This window comes from Micropterus salmoides, unplaced genomic scaffold (assembly GCF_014851395.1).
Source record: "Micropterus salmoides isolate LMB-PRFRI ecotype aquatic unplaced genomic scaffold, ASM1485139v1 Ms_hic_scaffold_13, whole genome shotgun sequence".
Lineage (NCBI taxonomy): Eukaryota > Metazoa > Chordata > Actinopteri > Centrarchiformes > Centrarchidae > Micropterus > Micropterus salmoides.
The window spans coordinates 23011241-23035714 of NW_024040374.1; the positions used below are offsets into that span (position 1 = coordinate 23011241).

Consider the following 24474-nt stretch of genomic DNA (forward strand, 5'->3'; position numbering starts at 1 on the left):
TCAGTATGGGTCTGTGGATAGATGTTCAGTTTGTCTGCTGGCTGTTGGAGTCCGTGGATAGGCTGTCTGGAGTAGTGAGAGGGCACATTCTCGATGCTGCATATAGAAGTCTATTGATTTTCCTGCCTCTCTCACCCTGTGTCTCCCATCTTTGTTTCTCTATCCTTCTTTCTCTCTTTTGTCTGTCTCTCTCTTAGCGGCTTTTTTCTTTATCACTCCCCGTCTCCCTGACTTTATGTCTTTTATTACTCCTCTGGTCATTGTTATGACTCCCTCTGGCATAATGTTTTGATAGCCTCTTGAACTCCAATGTGGTACAACATAAGGCAGTCAATTGCCGTCCATCCATATCTGCCCCCCGTACAATCCAGCCTCGGCTGGATCCTCGTCACTGCCTCCCCTAAATCCATCCACCGCCTAATCTGTCATCCTTCTATCTGCATCTATCTGCTTTTCGTCTCCAAGTTTCTCTTCGTCTTTCTTTTCATGGTGTAATTCCACCATTTTTCTATATCAAAAACACTCCTGCTGAATCGAATCCTGTGCTATTGGCTGCTGCATATTAAATAAATGGGATTTGTTAAAGAACAGCCTGGAGGGACAGTGGGCTCCATCATTGTGTGGGATGAAATGGCGTTACGCACCACTCTGTGCTGACTGAGCATGGGCTCTTTGTATCCTGTTAACCAGGGGAATAACGAAGCAACCAAAGTGTTGAAAATGAGCTTAAGTACTCTGTGGTGAGAAATCACACTGGGCCTTTTGTGTATATCACTGACTGTTGATAATGCACACACCAGTTTAAAATCCACTGAATTTGCTCCACAAACACCTGTCGATATTCCAGGATAAAATAGTGGTGCTCTTCTCAGTAGGGTGAACGCTGTCCACTCTCAACTTTAATAAAAGCATAACCCTGTTTAACAGAAAAAAACATCTCACAGGTCAAATGTTTGTGACCACAGACTGCTCCATCCTTACACGTCATTGATGGCTACATGGACGGCAATGTTGCTAAAAATCTGCATTGTTGTGTGCCTGCGTTCCCTGTTTCTCCCTGTGCAAAGCGAGCACCTTCAGATCAGCCACTATGCCGGAAGTTCTGGTCCAGGGTAAACAGTATACTGTGGCTAGCGATACTAATCTGATATTACCGGTAAGGGTGTCCCCAATTTCTAGCATGCGTTGTTTAACCCTGTTTGCAGGGGGTGGAAGGAGCACGTTGGCCAACAGGACTATCAACATAACTACCGGTAGTTGCTTTTTCTTGTGAGCCTTCCCACACTGCAGAATAGTAATAAAGTCTGTATCATCTGCCGACAAGGTTATGCTAGTGCTGTAGCTAACAGGCCTGCTATCAAGCTTGGGGCTAAAGCTGTCTGGACTGCTTGTAACATCTATAGTAGTGTAACATTAGCAGAGATAACTTACAGACACATCTCTCAGCACATAGACTGAAGTTATCAATCTTTAGGGGTTCTAGATGTGTGTTATGAGGTCGTACATCAGGTTGAATTTGACATGTTTCATTTGTTCTCACAGCATTTTTCAGCATTGAAGAAGTGTTGTCTCCACATGTGTGCAGCAGTTCCTGATACTCAGCCTCTCCATGGACCAAGTCAAGTGCTGTACCTGGAAAGGTCATTGAACATTAACAGCAAGCAGTGATATTAATAGGCACATGTTTGCATTTTTGCAAAGTGCTGTTGGTTTTTAAAACTGTTGAAGTAAAACTCACAGTGACTAAATAATTCAGTGAGGGATTTGTGTGTAGCAGGCGAAAAGCTCAAGCAAAATATCTGTTATCAAAGTGTTCACTGACATTTTGGGGAATAGAAAGTGTTGATTTATGCATGTAAAAGTCAATGAAACAAACAGCTATGTTTGTAAAGCTAATGCACCATCAAAATGTGGGTTTAATATTCTGCAGTGAGTTTGAAAAAAACGCAGAAAAGCTGTCTTAAACAGGAATTTTTATGGCATCATAAAAATGCTTTATTATCTTTGCTGCCACAACAAAACCTGGTGATTATTCAGCCTCTAGGAGCCCCATCACAGGCAGCTGTATTTTATTTTCTAGATTGTATGACCCACAGCTCCCTTTATGGCAGATGAATGACTGTATCTCTTGACTCTAGCAGATCTGCAACAGAACTGCAAAACAAGTTTTGCTGTTGTTTTTATGAATATTCTCTCATCTCACAGCCCTCTAAAGATCAGTTGGGCTGCAGACCAAAGTGCTATGTTAACTTCAGTAATTTAGTAACAGTGGTTTGGATGCTAAGCTCAGCTTTTCTGTTTCCCTGGGCACAACATATGCTTTTTAATCATGTATTTGTTTTGTTAGTACACTGCCATATGCTCATATATGCATAAAGCATTGTTGTGAGAGAATTTGTGGTCTATCTCTAGCATTCATCTTTCTATAAATTTGGGTTTCTGGATTGCAAGTTGACAATAATTGTTGCTATTTCCATACCATCCAAAGATTGTGAACTCCTCTTGGCTTCTGGAGAAGACAGTCAAACCAGCAGGCTCAATGAGGAATAAAACTGCAAAGTAAAACATCCAGCCACACAGCAGATGAAACCATCAACTGCTTGTTAGACCATCATCTCCTCTGATTTTATTGTAGTCATTTTCATTTAGCCGCGTCTGTAAACCAGATAAGAGAAGACCTCTGCTGAGCCATATGTCACCCCATTAAAAACACAATGAGGGATTCACTGAGAAGGGTTGTTCTTTTATTTCTTCCCCGATGAATCCCAATCTGAGTTTTTATTGTCAGGTTCAGCCTTAGGGCCCCTGAGGGTGCGTAGAGTTTCATAAAGCAACGAACAACATCACCTCTGTTTGCCACCGTTTGGGAAATGAATGGAGGGATGGATGGAGACAGAGAGCTTGGCAGGGTGCTGTCAGAAGGAATATAATCCTCTGCGTGGAGTCATTGTGTGGCTGTGCAGAGCAGGGGGAGACTAAGGTGGTCGGGCTATGTGGGTAACGTTACAATGGAGCATTCAGGCGCTATCAGATTAGATGTCAGAATTCTGCTTCCTTTTACTGAAAGAATATTTCCACTCTCTATCTGTATCTAACAGGTCTGTCCTCTTAGGGGACAAAGAATGGAGTCTAACTATCAGTACACAGCCATGTTGTTTTTTCAGATCAGTTCCTCACTGCTTTTATTGCCTCTAAACAAGACAGATCTGGATAGACGTATATTTATTATGATGTGAAAATGCTCAGGAGATACTTTGGAAATATGGAGTCTATTATGCCTGAAGTACACACAACAAGAATTGAATAGCAGCATCCCCGAGATGTTAGCCTCACATTTTCATTCTCCATTTGCAGTCTGACACATACGCATCAGCGACTCAGCCAGTCACACATGCAGGCACACACCATCGAAAATGGAGCTGCCTGCCATCAAGGTTAACAGTGATATGTATGATTTCAAATTGAGGTATTTTCTAGCTACAGAGGAGTGGCAGCGGAGAGGATGAGTGCATCCAGCTGGGGTTTTCAAGCTGCCAGAACTTCCCTCCCTCTCACTCTCACCAGCACTGAAGTCAGAGCGGAGTGGTGGCAGGGGTGTTTGGCTCCCAGCGTCAGTCACAACGCATCATGCAGCAGCCAGCCCACAGCGGGTGGAAAGGTTGAGGGGTCCCTTCATGTAGGGCTTGTCAGACACACCCACAGATCTGTCCCAGCAGGGATGATTCATTGACAGGGAAAAATCTCAAGGGGAGGAGGAAGGTTTCTGAAATGGATGGTGGATATGAAGGTGTAAATTACAGAATCTGGTGAGCCATAAAGAGAAAGTGTATGTTCGCAAATTGCAATGGTGGTTCGGAGGAATTTTGGGAAGCAAGCTTCTTTTCAGAGTTTCTGCTGGCAGGGGCACTGTGAGGTCATGCAAAGTAGTTCTTCTTTGTTTAGTTTTAAACAGGTCTCCAGGCAAACTGCCGCCCCCCGCCCACAGCTTGCTTCTCCTAATAGTGCTGCTCTGCTGTCAGAACAACTTTTTGATAGTAACCACAGTGGAATACGAACATGCAGGCAAAGGAGGATGAGATCTCTTTCTGTGCATGTGCGTGTGCTGTGTATTTCCCGCTTTTTCTTTCTGATTTAGGGCTCTTTTGTCATGCCATATTCGCACCAAACTGCACAACATGCTAGGTCATGTATGCAAGGTCAGTGAAGGTGTGTCCGAGCATACTCGTTAATTTTGTTTAGATTTAAGTAGCACAATATCTGCAAGAGGTTTGGGAGAAGTAAAATATAAATAGGAGGGTTTGGTGATTAATCATTGTCTTTTCAGCCAGTCACATTATCCGTCTTGTCCCTTATAAGCAGCTGTGCCAATCACAGTGGGACATGCTGAAAATGGCTTACCAAATGGAGAGAAGAGACGAGTGCAAATCAGTTTCTCCAAATAGGGAAGTGGTGTTGTCTTCCGTGAGCTGCAGAGACAAATATAGAGCACCACAGATGTGTTTCCAAAGGCAGGAATTTATATTTGTTGAGATATTGAAAGTCTGGTCACCTTTTTTCCATAGTGATGCAGGGTTTTATTTTGAAACGCAGTGATCCACACAATAACTAGTACCTGCATTTACAAACTTCTCCACATTTGTGTATGTGTGTTCCCAAGACTCCCTGCCGTGGCTCGATTCACAAATACATATTTTTGCGTGCACTGAAAAATATTTTTAAATCCCCGATATATTTGTGAATCCTTCTGTGTGCATTGATTAATAGTGAGACTGATCTGACGACATAAGATTTTGTCTGAACCGAAGGGGAAGGCTTACATGCAGTCTACTAAGAGTGGAGGAGATGACGGATAACCCTTATAGCACAGTCTGTTTTACTCACATTCTGGCTGTAATCACTTTACAGTTGTAACTTGTACCTTTTAAGTGGTTGGAGAGTATCTAATCAAAGTGTTTAGACCCAATTTTAGCCCGGAATACCAACACCTCTGCTTGCACTACTTGATTTGCATGTAGCTCTTATCTGTTGCACTTTGCCTCCCACTTTCTTGCAACAAAAATATGTATGCTCTAGACGTTGACTCTTAGGTTGATGTATGTGCATTTCAAGGTCAAGAGCATACCTATTTGTCACTGTGCTTTTTGCACAACTTTTTGCACCACTCTGAACATCTCAAGTAAATGTCTACTTATCTAATTGTACTAATTGTAAATAGGAACTCAGCCATGATCTGTGTACATCCCTCACTTAATAAGGAGCCATGCAAATCATGCATTGCACTGTGACATCATTTAATGTGTAGCAACAATATATGTTCCTTTCAGTAATCATGTGGAACATGAATAATTCATGATACATCACTGACGACAGTTGTTACACCTGTTTCTTTTCTGCCTACTTTCAGTATGTGTGCATATTGAATATTGTTGGATAATTTTAAAAAGGTTGATTCAGTATTCTCATTTCGCAAAGCCCTGAAAATGAGAGCAAAGACATATTGAAGAGAAGAAGGGGGGGGGGGGGGGGATCAGAGGTGGATAGAATGTGTTTGTGATGATAAGCCAGGATGGATTATTTTCCTGCCACTCTGACAGCCTAGATAATGCAATTTATTTAGGACGAATGGAGACGCCACAAGTGCTGCTCTTGTAACAATAGACCCTCAATTTCTTCATCAGTCTCGCCGTGTATGCCCGCTGAATTGGGTTGTATTGAATTGCTGGCATGTTTCTCCTCCCTGGTCCTCTCCAGGCTGATTCAGTGTGACGCTCGGTTCATGAGGTGCTCACTAAGAGCGCATCGGCTGCTTTCTGCTGTCTCAGGCTTCTGGCACTGTAGCTAATTGCAAGTGTCATGCTTTTTCATAGTTTGTGTGTGTGTGTGTGTGTGTGTGTGTGTGTGTGTGTGTGTGTGTGTGTGTGTGTGTATGAGAGGAGGAAAACATTTTATGCAGTTGAGAAGAGGTGAGGCTGAAAATGGAATAGAATAAGAAACTCTTCTAAAATTGTCTATGGGAATTATTTTATTATTATTTTTGTTATTGTTTATGTATTTTTATAGCGTGGAAGTGTATTCTAACTTAAAAGTATTATTTATTTTCTTCTTGCGACTCCACAGCCCTATCACTTTCATGTCACATACACCTGTGGGGTTCATTTACGCCATAAAGATAAGACTGTAAATAAATAATAACTTGGAACAGTTTAATATATTGGCATGGTAGTCTTAGTCATTTGAGTCATCCAGTGTAGATTGCAACTCTCAGCGTGCTCAGTAATAATTAATGCATTACATGTGGAATATTTTAGAGCACTATGTTTGACTTTACAGACTGCTACTGGTTTCACCACAGACACAGGGCACCCGCATGTTGTCAGACAGACAGAAATAGCTGCTCCCTCCGCAGTGCTCATCAATCCTTGTTTGTCAGAGGCTGCTCTGCTCGGGCTCGGTACAGTAATCACATCGCTACACCTGCTCCATCCACAACCTTTCCTCTAAGATATGAATACACACTCCCAAAGGATGCAAGGTGGCATCGGCAGCCTTTCAGGTGGTCAAGTTGGGTTCAAGCTTCGATTCAGCAAATATCTAAGTTGTCAGTTGTCCTTGAGCACTGACTTCCTGCCAGCTCGCTGACCAGGTGCTCTGATCTCCCTGTGAAGGGGAGATCAATAGACTGTTAAATTATTATTCTTTACAACAGCGGACTTTATACTCTATGTGACCCCCCTGGATTAATAGTGCTGTTTTGTGGTCCTTGTAACCACATGTCCAGATTTGTTTCATCACTTCTACAATATATATATACCTAATTAATTGAAAATCTTAGGTATTAAAAGTAACCAGTATTTCAATTGATCAAGCAAATATTACAAGAAAAAATATTTATTGTAGCATGTTTTTTTCTTGTTTTCTATCCAGTTAATAATTCTTTGACCCTTCGTATTTATCTTGCATTCGACTGGCTCAGACTGACAGTTGGTGCAGTGGGTTAAAAGGGAGAGGCGAAAGCTCGGTTTCATGGAGGCGAGGCGCGCTGACCTTACCCGTTGTGTGCACGACCTCATGGGCTGTGGGGATGAAGAGTTTGGTGTAATACTCCACACTGCAAACCGTCAGCCTCTGCACACATTAGATTGTCTGACTCTGCAGACTGACTGCTGGGGCGCTGACATCATCAACACTAAACCAGAGCAGCTCCACCAACAAGAAAACATAACCTCTGTCTGTCTCCATCTATTCTTCTTTCCTCTCCCACTTGCTTGCCCTCCCTATCCGCCCTCACGGAGTTCACCTCTGTAAATCAATCACTTTGAAGTAATCTGAGACTGCATCGTGGGTCTGCAACTTTGTGCTAGAGAGAAGTGTTATCTATATTGCAGCAGAAATTGGTTTCATATTTCCCCCGGTGTGTATTCAGCTTACCGTAGCAGTAATTGTGACTTGCCTGTCTGAGGACACCCTGATACATGGATCATATTCCTACCTGTGAGTCTGCCTGTCTCTGTCCATCCTGTCAGGGAGGAGATGGAAACCTGGACCCATGAGCAGCACACTTTGGACAAACAGTGATTGCAGCTAATTATTAGCTTTGCTCTGCCTGGATTTGCCTGGAGTTCCACATGGGTGTCATTTTCTTTACGGACTGACCTTTCTGTCGTTTATGCCAGCATTTTCTTAAAGGGCAATTCCAGCTTTATAGAAACCGGCTTATGTAAAAAATGTCCACAGTTTAAAAACATTGTGCTCACTGCTGTGATCTGTGAACATGGTGACATGGCAAAAAGAAAGTAAAGAAGTATAAATACAGTATATAAGTAAAGAAACATGAGCACCCAGGTTGGGGTGCATGCTAACAACATGTGTGATGGATCATCTCAATATTATTATCTTTCCCGCTCGGACTGTGCTGTAGCAATGCCGCTGTGTTTCCAGATTTTGGCATGTATATTTGTGAGTGCAACACTGATACATGTGACATACCTCTGAAATAGCAGCAGTAAATTCTTAATTTAGGTTTTCTCCAGATGTTGATGAATTAATATGTATGCCTTTTCTTGCTCTGTATCACAACGAAATGCATAAAATACATGTTTGCTGCAGCCGTCACCTAAGTGACAATGAATATTTCACACTACAGACTCATCGAGCCATCACAGTGATGACGACAACGACTGTATTTTAGCCTATACTTTGCATTTCAGCACAGCCATCTATGTGGCTCTAACTGCTCTGTGTGTCTCAGTACCTTTTAGCGATGTACTGTAGCATTAAATTTTAATGGGGCAGCTCTCGCTGGGCCCAGGTGATGGCTTATCACGCTCATAGATGGGGAACACTTGAACAGGCCGAGGCATGATCTCTGTCTCAGCAAAGCCATTACAAGGTTCAGTGAGTCCAAGCACAGCAACGCGGCGGGTGATAAGCAGGTGTATCTACAGTAAATGTAAGTGCACGTGTGTGCAGTTTTGTGTAATCTGTGTTATTCGTGCAGAGTTCAGTGTTTCTGTCAGCACAACCTTTTCTGCAGGCTTCCATAATGTTGAATTTGCTAACCACTCAGCTTCAGACTTCACAGGACGCAAGACATTTCCCTTATCGCAATCCTCTTTTATGGTCCATTCTAAATCCGGGGTGTATGTATGAGTCGACATCGGGGAGTAGCTTCCCAAATATGCCAAGATAATCTGTCTCCCGAGAGGCTTAGAAAAAAGTTAAGATGACCCTATAGAGCAGCGAAATGTCACACAGAGGAACACGTTTCAAGAAACTGCTGAGGACAGAAGAGACGTTGCAGTATCTGCTCAGTGTCAGGGAAGAAGACTTTACATTATCTATTTTATGAGTATGACTGCAAAGCTCAGATCTGAGAGCTGAACCCATGTAAGAGCTAATATATCTCTCTTTCATTATATGTGCCAATCTCCATCTTTCTTTCTACTCCCTCTTCTCTTTCTCTTTTACTTTTTGTCTTTCACACAGAAAAAGAAAGACACACAGTAGGAATGGAAGAGGCGACCTATTTTAAGACCGGTGTGTAATTAATCATAAGCTAGCAGCAAGCATTAAGAGAGGAAGAAATATATGATAGCTCCCTCTGTGACTTTCTGTCCCTCCCTGGCTGACATTTTTTCTCTCTCTCTCCCTCTCTCGCATTCTCAATCAATCTCTCTCTCTCACACACTCCTCTATGCTAAATTTTAATTTTGCATCCTCTCCTTCCCTCTTTCCCATGGGCCAGGGTGTCTGTCTCCTTCCGCTTTTCTCTCTCTCATGACTTTTTTAATCTGTTTTTCGCTATCATGTTCATTTCGTCACGTCTTTTGCGCACACGCGCAGATTTCTAATTGTGAAAACTGTAAAATGTCATCCAAAGAAAACGCCGCCCTGACATGAATGCCTAAGCACTAAACCGGTCATGTCACATTTTTAGGCAACCTGTTACATGGCTGGTTCCATGTGTGTTTATCCATTCATGCGGAACATTTCATTGGACAGAGATGTTGCTGTAGTCCAACAGTCCTCAACTTCTGTCTCATTTCTGTACAATGTACATTTGATGTCACCACGAAGACTGCAGGCTACTGTTTGTGGACAGATGGTGAAGAACAAAGTCTCATTTGTGTGTAATAAGTCGGAACTAATTGTCTACAGATTGGATCAATGTCCTGTACTGCTACAGCTTAGCTCTCACTCTGTATCACCACAGAGAGAGCAGCCACTATTTATCAGTGCTGGAAGATGGGAGCTGAGGACGAGTCCTTTTCATGTCATTATTAAGTCAGTTTTGCTGGAAATGGTCAAATTAAGTCAATAAATGTCTTCTTTTGTGAAGAAAAATGGACCAATAGGCAAACACTTTCAAGGTTTTTAAGGCATTAAACACACGCATGCCCACACACATGAATAAACACAGTTGGTGATGCCATCCACTTAAATGCTTAGGAGCTTATGGATTACTTTTTAAGATATGTCACTCTCATTTTTCACGATGGCAAAGAAAACCATGTGCAGTATTCACGCAGATAGTAACACAAGCCAGAGTCACAGGCCTGTTGCCCGCGGTGGTGTGGTTTGCTGGGAGAATGGTCCTAAGAAGTTCACCTTTTGGCTGCTGGATATGGAAGCCCTAAGCGGCCATCCATTCAAATACTTATTTTACTCTGTTTTCCTGTGATCATTTTCTCGTGATCTCGAGATAACAAACCATAGCTGAATACAGGGGTCGGCCGGTGTGTTTCTTATGGATAATTTCAGGCTATGTTATAGTGTGACTGGTGAGCTCAGTTGGTAGCGCACAGGCCTTGTAATCCAAGGATAGTGTGTTCAACTCCTGCTTTTGACAACTTTTATTTTCTTCTTTAGTGTGTTTTTTATTATCCTCTTCAACATAGTTCTTATGAAGAGATTCAGGGGAATCCAATCAGGAAATGTGTAACGTTAAATGGATTCCCCTGAATGAAAACACAGGAATTTCCTCTGCCTGGGAGTCCATAGGTTGATGGATGTGGACCAATCGCGAGTCTCTTCATAAGAACTTTGTTGAAGAGGATTATGAAAATTTTTTAAAAGATTAAAAAGGTAGTCTTCTGTGTGGATCAAACCCACGACTCCAACAGTATGAGTCCTGTGCTCGTCCAACTGAGCTAAACAGTGACAGTGAGACATATAGTGAAATTACCATTGAACCACTGTGTTAAACTACTGTTTTGTTATCTCGAGATCGCAGGATAATTATCCTGTTATCACGGGAAAATGAAGTAAAAAAATGTTTGACTGAGGTTACTTGATGACCCGGCCCTCAGCTGTCAGTTACACCCTGTGCATTACTGCCTTTTCATCTGCAGAAGATACATGTCCGTCTTGGCTGGGATTCAAAGTGGAGAGACGTTTGTGTAGCGCAGATTTAAAACCAAAGCTGCATGCAGAGATACTCGGATGTCAGACTTATCTTTGGCAGTACAAGTGTGACTCAGGCAGATTAATGCGTAGGGAGGGGGTTGTAGAGCACACAAGTACATTTTGAGATGTTCCCAAGTTAAATGTTGGCATTTAAAAAAGGTATATAATGTTATTATATCTTATATATAACGTTAGGTCATTATTTCCATCAGAATAAGACTAGTATGTTGGTTCTTGTGAGGGCAGACTCAGTGTATCTTTTATTTCTTAGGGTACATCATCCATTTACACCTGTAGCTTTTAAGATTAAGCATTGCAAAGGACGGAAGGAAGGTTAAGTACTGAGTAGTAGATTAGTGAATCTCAACTTTTGTAGTGTCTTGCACCACTATTACAATTTTTTCATAATGTATTTATTGTCTAACTGGTTGAGCATCATGATTAGAAGCCACACAGTCATGTTGTTTAAAGCAATTTTGACATGAAAGCTCTCTGAAGTTACTGCTAATGCATCTATCCAGCCTTGCTTGATGCGATGACAGAATGAAGTGCATAGTCATGTTGTGAAAATGTGGCAGCAGCAAACCAATAATTGGAGCATTCCTTAACAGCACACAGGAAACAATGGAAGTCACATCACAGTGAGTATATTCTGTGCTGTTGGAAACAGATTAACGTCTTGATTTACAGTAACGTACAGTGTTGGTGAAGCTACTTTGAAACTGTATCTAGTAAAGCTACAAACTACTCTTCATTTGAAGTATTTAAGTTACAGGAACACCACACCATTGTTGAAAGTAATCTTCACTACAAGCTACCCAGAAAGCAAAGCTTAATACAATGAAACACATTGAGAAACTTTTACTGTTAAGTGATGTGATAAGTAAATGCACTCAGTATGTGACTTACTACACACTGTCCAAGAGCAGTAACAAGACAGCTGTGTCTGCCCTCGTTCCCCTGTCTTCTCTCAGCGCTCCCCAACGAGACAACGCTACACCAGTGGTTATCCATGTTTGTCCTCGCTGTTGATCACTTCCTTTTTTTTATTAATCCATATTGTAAGTTATTTGCCGAGGGCTTGAGTATAACGAACGTTTGTGTAAAAGCCCTACACTTCAGCTTTAAGTTTCACTTTTGTCTGTCGAATATTGAAATATTAAATTAATTAAAGGGAGAATGTGCATGATGTGATGATGATGATGATCTGGTTATCCCCGCCTGCAGTAGGTCAGCAAAACAAAGCAGAAAGTCGAGACCAGTATTGTGTCAAAGTCTGTCCCCCCATCAAATAATGTTTAACACAGTGTTACCTTTAGATTGAAGTACAAGTACCTCAAAATTATACTTGTGCTCAGTTACATTCCACCACTCGTAAGAGTAAACACAAAGTGATGTGGAACCAGCATTTGGCCTTTCTAGCCAGCTACTTAGTGGGAAAGAATAACTTGCTACAAGAAACAGTACATGATTTTGAAAATAGCTAAGTGCTGGTGGCAAAAGTACTTAAAGTAGTAGCTTCAAGCAGATCCCCAATTTATTTTACATTTTCTTCAACATGGATGGATGGATAATGACTCAAACAGCTCCTTTCCTTCCACTCTTTTCTCCATTACCTGACATTTTTAGACCCAACCAGGTGCTGTCGTTGACCATATCCTGTGTCTTCTCTTTATTTTATGCACTGCTCAGCACTTGCTGATTTTACCGTCTCCATCAGTACGTCATTAACCTTTAAGCAATGTATGTTTTCAAATCACGTACAGTGTTGTTTTTTTCCTCCCCGCTGTTGATTTAAGAAACGAGCCTGTCTCTAATGGTTTTTCTCATTCAGCGGATCACTTTTATGCATTTTCAAAGGCAGCCTTTCCATCATCTGCCCTTGCCCAGTGTATCAACAACAGCCTTTTTGCAGCAGCAGGAGTCTATCTCCCTGTTTCACAGGAAATTGAACACACACTTGCGTTACTGTATATATCACCAGCCTGCAATGAGTCAGGGTCAGACAAACGTCCAGAAACACACGCACATATGCATAAACACACAGTATTCCCAGACTTTCTGGGGAACTGCACTTTGTGTTCTGCACAGCATCTCTCTGCTCATACATCATTAAGTGAGTCTGGGTGTTATTATGGAGAAGATGCAGTGCATTAGATGGCCTGACAGATTGTGTCAGGGGCTGCAATCCTATCAGGATTGGATAATAAAAAGACAGTTAATCTAGCCAGTTCCCTACAGTCCCTCTTTGCACACAGAATAAAAAATCCTGACGCCTGCTCTCGGCTCTAACCGTCCTTGTCAAATTCTCCTCCTCCCTCCGTCCCATCCTAAAATATAAGAGCAATAATTACGACTTAATCTCCTCAATCTCCACCATTCATCCGCCAAAACATTTCCCATGAAGAGGCATAGAGTTATAGCAATGTAAAATGTGTTTATTGCCCCCTCTGCAACACAGTATTGTGCCATAAAAATAGGTGCCCGCGCCAGTATGCATGACTGGGCTATGATCAGCTAATTTATGAGGACCTTGGCTCATCAGTAGGACCTGGGATGAGAGGCAGGAGAACGGCAGGAGGGGGTCGCCTCAGCACATTGTCCTTCGCCTGAGCATCAGTCATTATAAACAGATGCACGACAGACACAATAACAACCAATCTGTCACCTTGTGGAAAGTCATAGAGACAGGGACGAGTTAACAAACTGTCTGCCCACTCTACTCTTCCTCTGTCTCTGTCAGAGAGCAACAAGAGGAGCATAATGCTGGCTCACTGCCTGCCCTACTGTAGTTTGTCAACATTGGAGGCACTTCCATAATGCTCTTTCTATGTTTTGTATCTTCTCCCGCTCTGTCTGTCTTTACAGTGGAGAATAACCCATGCCAGACCAACCCTTGTCTTCACGGAGGGAGCTGCCTGCAGGAAGGTGATGGCTATAGCTGCTACTGTCCTCAGGGCTTCTCTGGAGAGAGCTGCGAGATCGGTGAGTCACTGCCAGGTCAGGGCTGAGCAGCAGAGACCTCGGAGGTCAGCAGCTGCAGACAGATGCTGTGTCATTGTGGCATAAGGGAGAGAGAGGCGACCATATGTTGGGATAGCATTTACCAGATGTACTCTACTGTGCAATGAATTCAGGAGGAATGCACCAGCGAGTTTCCCTGTGTGGCTTGTGTTTCCTTCTTTCTTCCCTGGATCCAATCTCAATGCACTCAAAGCCAAGAGGAGTTTTCCTGTTAGGCCCAGTAGTTTTGGCTCAAGCTCCCTGACTGAAAGCGAATACGGAATATCCATATGCTGCAAGTCAGCCAGTTGTGACAGTGGTTGCTTAATGTGTGATATATGTGCTCCACTGTGTGTGTGTGTGTGTGTGTGTGTGTGTGTGTGAGAGAGAGACATGCAAGGACACATGAGCCACAGAGGAGCCATGAGCTCAGTGAGGGGTAGAGCAGCTGATTAAAGTGCTGGAGTAGGGGCACATGCTGCAGAAAATATAGAAAAGAAGAAGGAGATGTGGCATTGATATCAAAGTGACTTTCTTACTTTTTTGAAGACTTGTTGAAGTTCAGCAACATGAACCCCACTGGGTGCAATTGAGCTTTAACAGATCACAGTCGGTACAAAGTTGTTGACGGCTTTCAGTCTGGCCCATTGATTCTGGGTCCTGGACAAAGAACTGTGGGATGAACCATATTGAATATTAGATTACATACAGAAGTGGCTCTCTTTTGCAATGTAATGTGCATTTAAAACTTTTGTCTTACATTTTTGGCTTTTAGGGTTTGTCTTTCTTTCAGCACTTTCCAAAGCTTGTATAAATCTGTATTAAATCTCAAATCCTTTCTGATTTTATGGGTCAATATATAGCCTAATGTTAACAGCTATTAGACAGATATGCCATCAGAATTCCCTAACCTCCTAAGACCACCCAGCGTGTTGAATCTTGTGGTAATTCGACTTCTCAAGCTCTTTGTGTTCCATATTCATACATGCAAAGATGGGCCGAGCTGAGGTTTTAAGGGTCATTGCTCGTGGCAAGAGGTCATAGATCAGGAGTCATGAGAGACCTATTGTCCTGGGTCTGATTATCAGTAACCTTCGATGCTTATACCCAAATGTACATATTATGCAACATTAAGGTGTGCCTGTGCATTAACACCATTGGAGATCAATCAACAATCTGATGTTGGATCAATTATTTGTGACAAATGCCATGTTAACTGCATGAATTCCACACATGCAGTTTGCAATTTGCTGCAGTCGATCTGGTTTGGGTTTGGTATTGAATGAGACAAAACGTAATGGTTGTTTAGAAACAATTGGAATAAGTTTTGACATTTCAGCCTAAATGTCGGGAGAAAGGCACAGTCATAAAATATTTGTTGTTTACTGATTACTTGTCTTTCTTTCGGCTTTCTTCTCTCAGGAGTGTTTAATTGCCTTTCCCGGTGCTACTAAAGTGTTGTGATGTTTATTATGTTGCTAAACAGCTGCAAATCTGATGTTTTCGATATTAATTACGGCCAAAGGGCAAAAAGGTTAATTGCCTATAACAGTAAGTGCTTGACCACAATTTTACCACCGTAATGCAGTGCTGTTCTCGAGCAATTATGGCGTAAGAAAAGCATGCCTTCATTTCTGTGTTGCATTTCACATCTGCAGCTCCCATTTCTTTCACTTCACCATGCACGGTTGACCAGCTTATTGGTCTTTTCTTTCAGTTCCAAAAAGGTTTAGGTACATCGACCACAGCCCCATTATAAACCAATATCCTCTGCACTGCTTCTGCTTTCCATGTGAAATGATTATTTAGGCAAAATGAGGCAACGGCAGCTGCAACACACCTTAGAGGCTGTCTCCAGGACTTGGCTTGAAGCTGCAATTATTTGGGAAGAAGTGTTTTGGGGTTCTTCATTATTGATGGCCTGTGTTTCTACAATGGGTCTGTAGTTAATATTTATGAGGGGAGGGGAGAGGGTATTAGAGAGAGAAGCTGTGGATATTGGTAGCGCTCCAGCTCCGCTAGATCCTCATCGTCATCTGTATTTCTAACTTCCTAAATTGATTCAGGGCTGTCAGTAAAGACACATGGACAATGTTGAGTAACACCCTCATTAAAAATCTAAGCTATGAGTTATAGAATCCCATTGCTCATTGGGGCCGTTTGGTAAAGTCTGGATCCTGCAGCAGAACAAGTGATTAATGAGGCACAACACAGCCTGTCAGTATGAGGGCCATGTGTTGAGATACAATAATGAATTATATTTTCCTTCCCCACAGTTGGAATTTGTTCACATTTGTTCGCACATATGAGAGAATAAAATACAGCCCAAAACAAAGATGTAAAAATAAATGCACCTCTGGGGGATTCTACTCCAACGATTATCTCTGGATAAAAGAGTCAAATATTTCAATCTTTGTGTCTCTAATCTTCTAATTCTTCTTGTGTTCACACAAAAAAAGCAGGTAAGCAGTGACACATCTGAGGAAATTCAATGATTCCCCTTATTTTACCCGGTTAGACCTCTATGCAGGAAGGTGTGAGTGTGTACACACTGTGCTTGATTGACATCTGTCCGACCTTTCTGTCAGTTTCTGTTGAACTCGTTATGATGGGACAGCTTACATCTTCGTCATTAGTATTAATGCATAGAGTCTGGCAACTTCAACATCGCATAGCCTCGACTCTAATCAGCCAGAGTAATTGAATGTGTGGGTGTGCAGGGCCTTTAAGTGGTCTGAAGATCAATGAAGATGTGCAAGTGTCATTAAAAATCTGTGATCCATCTTCCAAAAACATTCACGAGATTTGGTATATTCTACAAAATCAGATCAAACAGAAGCTCATTATGCAAGAGCACATAGCATGTAAACATTAGGAAAAGGAACTAACTGCGTGTAACCAGAGCAAATTATGTATTTCTCTCTCATTACTACTGTTTCCACATTGGATATTGCTTGCTATAACTTCACATGTACAGCATTAGCTTAAGAAACAGTGTTTCACTTTGGTTAACTTAAAAAAATATAAGCCTTTTTCACAGAAGACACATTTTGACAAGTCACATTAGAAAAAGCACAGGGGTAATTAATCAAATTAGTGATGACTGAATTCCATATAGCTGCTTCAGTTTCAGGGTCCTGGTATTGTGCGTGATGGCTCACTGTCACACTGTCATGGCTTACCGGGACACTTGAATAGAACAGAGCATCATTAATGTTAATGGTCCTACTATGATGAGTCAAAATTTCTGCTGTGAAAAAGGACTGCTCCCACACAGCAGCAAAAAAAGTTCAGTTCGGTTTTGACCTTGGAAGCAGCAGTTGACCAAACAATCTCAAGTCAAGGTCCATTTACTCACTGGTTCTGCGTCTTTCAATCATTTTACACGGCCCTGATCAGCAGATTGAGTTTGTTCAGTTACCAAAGTCAACATACGTAGAAGACTTTATTTTCACTTTATGTCAACATAGATGAGAAGTCCAAGAGGTGCTCAGAATAATAGAAAGTTTAAACATTTAAAGTTCAATGGCATCTGAGTAAACTCAATCTGCCGCTGAGGACCATCTGTCTTTTTTGGAAATTATATAGTTCTACTTTTTACTGTATTCTCTTTTTCCTACATAAAATGTGGCTTTTTCTTTCAGTGTGTCTAGGCATGTGCCGGTATGAGATTTTCACAGTATGATAACTATCACGGTTTCATGGTATCACAGTATTGCGATTACAGCTCCAAAATGTGTCATTTTTAAATATCTGGGGGAAAAAATACTTTTTTTCCACTTAACACATTTAATTTTATTTATAAGCAACAAAGTATACTACTGCTGCTAAGAATAAATAAAATAATTTATTGTTATTTCTGTGTTCATGCACATATACAAAGAGACACACATGCGTCTGTTATACGGTCTCCCTCTATACAACAGACAGTGGAAAAGATACCAGAGCCAGCAGTTGTCTGTGTGTGAAGAGTTGTGGCCACTCTCACACGGAAAGCGAGGTCAACTGAACAGATCATTGCCTGATTGCCATGGCATCGGTCACATGTCAATTAAGCTAATAATGTTGTACTTGAATGACACATTTTTTATACCCACATGTTTACTTTTTTTAACGTTATATAACAAGGTTAAAAATTTAAAAATGTTTTGTTTGTTTATTTACATTCAAGAACCAACCAAGAGTGATGAGCTCCCCACTTTTGAGTGATTTGTTTTAAGGTTAAGATACAACCTTGTTTTACATTTATATTGCGTCTGTCTTTTTTTTTTTCTCCTTCATGCATCTTAAAAGTGAAAACTCATTTGTTTTGACAGCAGCAGCTATTTGTGTTTAGTCCAAGTGCGGTTTGTTGTGAAGAAAACGCATTAACCTGTCTCAGTCTATCACTGAACGCAGGTCAACAAATTACCGTGATTCTAACTGGAACAGGAGCTTGGGAAATTATTTCTGGTCGACTGCTGTTTGTTCTTCAGAAAGACCTCAGTCAGTCAGCCCATCAGCCAGTCTGTCAGTCAGGAGAAAGAAAGTTGATTTTGAGCTGTCATGTGTACACATAAATGCAGTGTTAGCTTCATGGCTTTTTGCAAACAGAATCAAAACTAATAGCTGGCAGATGTGTGCTTTTCAGATTTCAAATGGAGAACGTGTTGTTACGTCAAGACGGTAAATGATCCTCTTAAGAGGAGGAAATTACTCCTATCATGCAATTCTCTCTTCCTGTTTTTGACCTTTGTCCCTCTTCCTTTCCATCCATCACTCTCATGGCCCCATATGGATTTTCTGCGACGTTTGCATGTTGAATTAGAGGAGCTAACAGTAGCGAGCTGCTTCAGAGAGCCTCAACATTTTGGCCAAAGTGATACCCTCCAGCAGTCCTCTCACTGTTTCCTCTCCACTCGGCTTCTTCTCATCCCCTATCAGCATCTCTTTTGTTATATCTCCTCATGCACATCAGTCAGAAACAACAAGTGCAGGTGGGCATAACACAGGCATTCATACCTACACAGTCCTATCACCGTCTAACAAACTACTGTAACACTCAGTCAGATCACAGGTGGTTTGAAGAACTCCCAGGTCAATTTCAGCTAAATAAATTGAAGAGCAGCGTCCTCCATTTCTGCACACAGCAATGTCCTCGAGCTGGTTTTCTGCTCAGCAGGAAGCACACCTGATGCTTTTTTGTTTTGTTTTGTTTTGTAATTATTTCACGCTTCCCCACACTCTCTGGCCTCATTTCCAATCATGGTGATTAGATCTGATCTTCCTCTCTCCCTTGGTCTCCATCCCCACGCTGTACCTTTTTATCAAATGTGACTTTTCCTTTCCTTACATTTATTTCTCTGGCCCACACGTCTTCTCATTCCCTCAGCTCTTTTATTAATCCTCCATTTCTTCTTTCTTTTGCTAGTTTTTCTTTGTTTCTTAGGTCCATATGCCTGCCCTCCTCTCTACACCCACCCCCAGCCCTCTAGCATGTTGCTCTTTGGCAAGACCCTACAATATGGCACTATATTGAAATTGCTCCGCAGTGCAGAGATTGGGGTGAAAACAAGCCTGTAGCCCCCCAGCATTTCTCCCAAATAACACATTTCATTTCCTGCCACACTTCCTCACTCCCCCGCAACCCCCAACCCCCCCCCCCCCCCCCCCCCCCCCCCCCGTCTGGCTCTATGCTTCCATCTCTTTCTCTCTCTTGCTCTGTATTTTCCTGTCAAAGGCCAATACAATTATTCATAGAGAAATGCCTCTGTACTCATGCATAAAATGAAACTTATTCAAGCTCACACGCTCACTCACCTGCATACTCGAATTGCCAAATGTTCACAAGGGTGTGCACAAATTATATTTCTTTCTTTCTTTCTTTTTTTTAAGTCGCTTCTCCTCACACAGATCTGGCCACCCACACATACATACACACACCTGTTTGGGCCCGTCTTATATAAAACCAATATGTACACAAGACTACATGAAGAGCTAATGCATAACTCATGTTTAAAGAGGCCAAGAGAAATGCTCCTGCTGGGTTTCTGTATTAACTAATTCATCCTCTGAGACCCGCTCCTCTCACATCAGCTCATACGATTGAGCTTGAAAGATTCATGAGGTTGAGGCTATTAATATCATCGGCCCCTAACCCGGTGTGTCCACAGATCTGAGCGATGAGGTCAAAGATGATGAGGGGAAATGGGAAGGACAGGCTGTGGCTGAGGGTAATGGATGTTTTATTGCAGATACACACAGGTAGTCGAGATATTTGTCAGCAGATCCGCCCAAAATCTGGTGATTGGAGGTGAATTGAGGCAGCAAGCGAAATTGGCACGCTTCAAGCTAGAAGTATTCTACATGATAAAGTGGATGAGTTATAACCAAGTGTAGGACAAAGAAAGAAAAAAAGGAAGCTGCAGTTAGATAGATTCTCAGTGAGTTGCAAGCATAGACTGTAGGTTGCAAGGGTATAGAGGAAGACAGATGGAAAGGGCCGGTGCTGCCATGCTGCTCCCCTCAGTACATCCCATTCAGTCCTTCATTAATGATGGAATAGATTTTTGTGTTTGGCTCCAAATCCAGTTCCAGTGGTTAGGTCAATTAGTTGTAGACTTTTACAGCTACTTCTTGGCTTCTACTTTTCCTGCAAGTTTCCATCCGGTGCTGGCTGCGAGGTGAAGAAATGCACCGTTTGAAAGTGATGGTTCATGTAATGATGAGCAATTTGATTGCTCCAATATGGTCCAACAGCACAGAGAAATATAATAGGGTTGAATAATGGAAATGGAGATTCTGGTGTTTACTGTAAGTTCTTCACAAAATGTATTCCCTTTTCATTTAGTCCCTGTCCCTTGCAAAAAGAAAAGTTCCAGAAACCCGGCATTTATAGCTTTTTGTGTCTGTCTGCATCTTTTGTTTTTCTGTACTGAAGACTGTACAAAAACAAAGACGCCTCCACTAAACCTCATTATCACTTGCATGCAACCATCAAAGCTAAATGCTACAGTCTCACCTAAAATAAAAATACAAAAACTATACCGGCATTTCAACAAGTGGCTTAAAGGAATAGTTTCACATGTTGTGAAATTTTAATATTCACTTTCTTGCCAAGAGTTAGATGAGAAGGTCAATACCGTTCTCATGTTTGTACGGTCAACATAAAGCACCAATAGAAGCAGGTTTGCTTAGCTTTGCATAAAAGCCTGGCTCTGTCTAAAGGTAACAACATCTGCCTATGAGCTTCTCTAAAGATGAAAAATTAACGTGCTATATCTCATTTATTTAATCCATATCTAGATTAATGTGAAAAGCCACTTTGTAGTTTTGTGCAGGACTTTTTCTTACCTGGTTGCAGCGACTTCCTGGGGTCTCTTCTGATTGTCTGAGAACCTCACGGTGACAACAAGACTCCAGGAAGTCACTGCTCCTAGCCAATAAATAGCACTTTGCCAGTCTTTATGCTAACATAAGCTAATTGGCTACTAGTTCATATTTATCGTACAGACATGAGTGATATTCTCAACTAACTCTTGGGAGGGGGAAAAAAGCAAGTAGGCGTATTTCCTAAACCAGTGAACTATTCCTCTACATATAGGCTTCCATCTCCAAAATCAGTGTGCCATTTAACAGGTAGAGCATTGAGTTTTAACCTTAATGTTGCAACTACAAGTCTAAGGAGACCTTGTCCATGCTCAAACCAATAAACCACATGCCAAAATGGATGCATGTGTCAAATTTCCAGATCTTGCCCTCTGCATGCAGTAATAACCCTTAGGTCAGCACTACAAACGCTCAGGCATAATAAAAGTGATAAAACTATATGCCAAAAAACAGAGGATCAAATGATTCCGCAGCTATCTCAGGGACTGATCCGTAGACATTCTCAAACACAAAAGCAGTTATACTCACAATAAGAGACACACACAACTGATCAATACTGGGACTGGGTATCGGTGCTCGATACCTTCAAGGTACCTACATTTTTAAACGATACCCAGCCGTAATCAATACACACAAACGCAGTCATGAAAATGCACACGTTCAGTCATGATCTAACAAAATAGTTTAGCAACAAACACAGACACAAGGAAGCTCACAGATCCACCCACATACAAATACAACCTCAAGCACCTGCAGGTGTGTTTATCAGTGTCCAGTTAAACTCTGTTCACACTATAAAAGAGTTAGCTGGATGGCATAATTTCAAAGTTTTCAATCAGCATAGGCACTCCTTCCTCTCCAAACTCTTCAGGACAATGAGAAACAAAGGACATACTGGCCGCAGAGTTGAATGAGAATGAGCTGCACGGTCTGTGTGTGTGTGTGTGTGTGTGTGTGTGTGTGTGTGTGAGTGCTGCATGCAGTATTTCTTTGGTATAAACACACCTGTAGATTAATGAGCTGCTGGCCTAGTTGCCAGGACTTACCTCTCTCTCTCACTCTCACTCTCTCTCTCTCTCTCAATTCAATTCAATTCAAATTCTCTCACACACACACACATTTTCCATTGACACACTTGCCACCTTGAGTTGCCTCATCTTTACTGTTGTTCTTTGTAATATACTCGTCTGCTGAAGTGTCAGGTACAGTGAATGAATATTCATGCATATGGCAGATATGTGTTTGGTTTAGCTCAGTAAGTGTGTGTATGTGTGTGTGTGCGTGTGTGTGTGTGTGTGTGTGCGTGTGTGTGCGTGTGTGTGTGTGTGTGCTGGAGGAAGGCAATGACTCTGTATACACTGGGTGACAGCTGTAGGAGTAAGTCAAGCATATAAATGCTGGCCATGTAGAAAGCGGGACAAATTGATTTCCCATGAAGAGGGGGAACTGGGTTTTACACGGGGGGAGGGGGCCTTATCAGCGTTCCAGAAACACTCACACAACAACACACACAAACACCTGCACATGGGACACAAACTTATATCATGTCAGACTATTTATTGTGAAGATGAAACTTTCATAATATCATCTGGTTGCTGCTGTTTACATTCACGCCAGATGCAAGTTCAAAAATGCACTGTGGAATGGGTGTATATATATATGTATATGTGTATATAAATAACTGTATATATTGTTTTATTTTATTATGTTACCATATTTTAATATAGGCGTACACTTGATTATTGTTGTGTGTGTAGCATGAAGGAACTCCAAATTTCATTTTGGTATGCAGCCTTGTGCTGTATAATAACTAATAAACAACCCTGTACCTTGTATCATGTATAAATATGGATCACATTATGCTAAGTTTATTTGAGAGAGCACACAAACATAAAAACACATATGAACACATTGTCATTTGATGACCCCTCATCTTAAAAGGTACCCTGTGGAGAACTACAATGTAAACAAAGTACCATTTAAAATATCAGCTTTGCAAATGTTTTATTATGAAAGAAATGCACTCAACATGTTTGTTAGATGTTAAGGATACGGACAGTGAGTTTTGGAGAGTAACACAGAAAACATAACATAACATAACCTTTGCTTGTTTACAAGAAAACTCAACAGGGCACCTTTTAAATAACCAAACTAGGGCTGAATGATTGATTTTTTATGGAAATTTGAGTGCAATCTTCAAGTAGCAAAAGCTGCTTTTTAAATTGTAATTTTCTGTCATTGATAACACATAACATTTAATAATTAACAGTGTCAAACAGGCTTTTTCACAGGAGCCACTCTTACTAGTCATAGCAGGAAAAGCACAGGTGAAACTAATTTCTTTACTAATGGCTCTGTTCTATCACATGTGCCAGGAAGCCATGACAATGAGTCAGCAGACACTGTACCTGTAACGCGCTCACCTAAATGGAATGCAGTCATTTCTGATGTTATCAATTACACCAGTGCATTTCCTGCTGTGAAATGCTAAAATGTCTGCTTTGAAAAAGGTCAATCACAATCACTGGCAAATATATTCAGCTGCAGCTAATTAACATTAATGCGAAACAATGAACATTAATCCTGGCTGTTGCCTGGTTAATATGTTCATTGCATCACAAAAGTGACCACTAACTAGGCTACAGGGAGTCCGTTGGTCCTGTGGAGCAGCTGAGCATTTGTTGTAGGTGGTAGGTTAGTTTGTTTTGACATCAACTCTATATTTTGGGTTAGCCTTCTGTTTATCTAACAGCCTAACATCTGACAGATGACATGAAACCTACGTTGTAATTGGCTGTTATGAAGTTGATGTTGATGAACGTGAGCTAACTTTAGTTAAACACAAACCATGAATTGTATGCTACCAGTTAACGATTAGTACAATTTAAATGAATGGAAACAACTTACCTGAAATCTTACCCTAATTTCCACCGTGTCATAATTTGCCTCTAGGCCTGCTGTTTTCTGTTCAAATCATGTTAACAATGGTTAGTAATATTATCACAGCTCTGGGTGTCAAGCCACCACTAGTTGGTAATCCGCTATTGTCATCCGATTTGACAATAGGAAAAAAACTCCAATGACTTCAGATGCTTTTCTGCTCTGAGATGAAGAGGAACTAGAAAACAACAAAAAAAAGTCTCCTTTCACTGAAATAATGCGTTCTGTCTGGTCTATAGTGTATGTATATAGTATAGT

At 41.4% G+C, this 24474-nt stretch overlaps 1 protein-coding gene across 2 annotated transcripts in view; it reads left to right on the forward strand.

The window, feature by feature from the left end:
* The window catches only part of ncanb (neurocan b), a 187216-nt gene that overhangs the window by 111544 nt on the left and 51198 nt on the right, over window positions 1-24474 (forward strand). For both annotated transcript variants that reach the window (XM_038716258.1, XM_038716259.1), the window contains one exon: window positions 13774-13890. In XM_038716258.1, the coding sequence (XP_038572186.1) occupies window positions 13774-13890 (117 nt within the window). The remainder of the gene's footprint in view (window positions 1-13773; window positions 13891-24474) is intronic.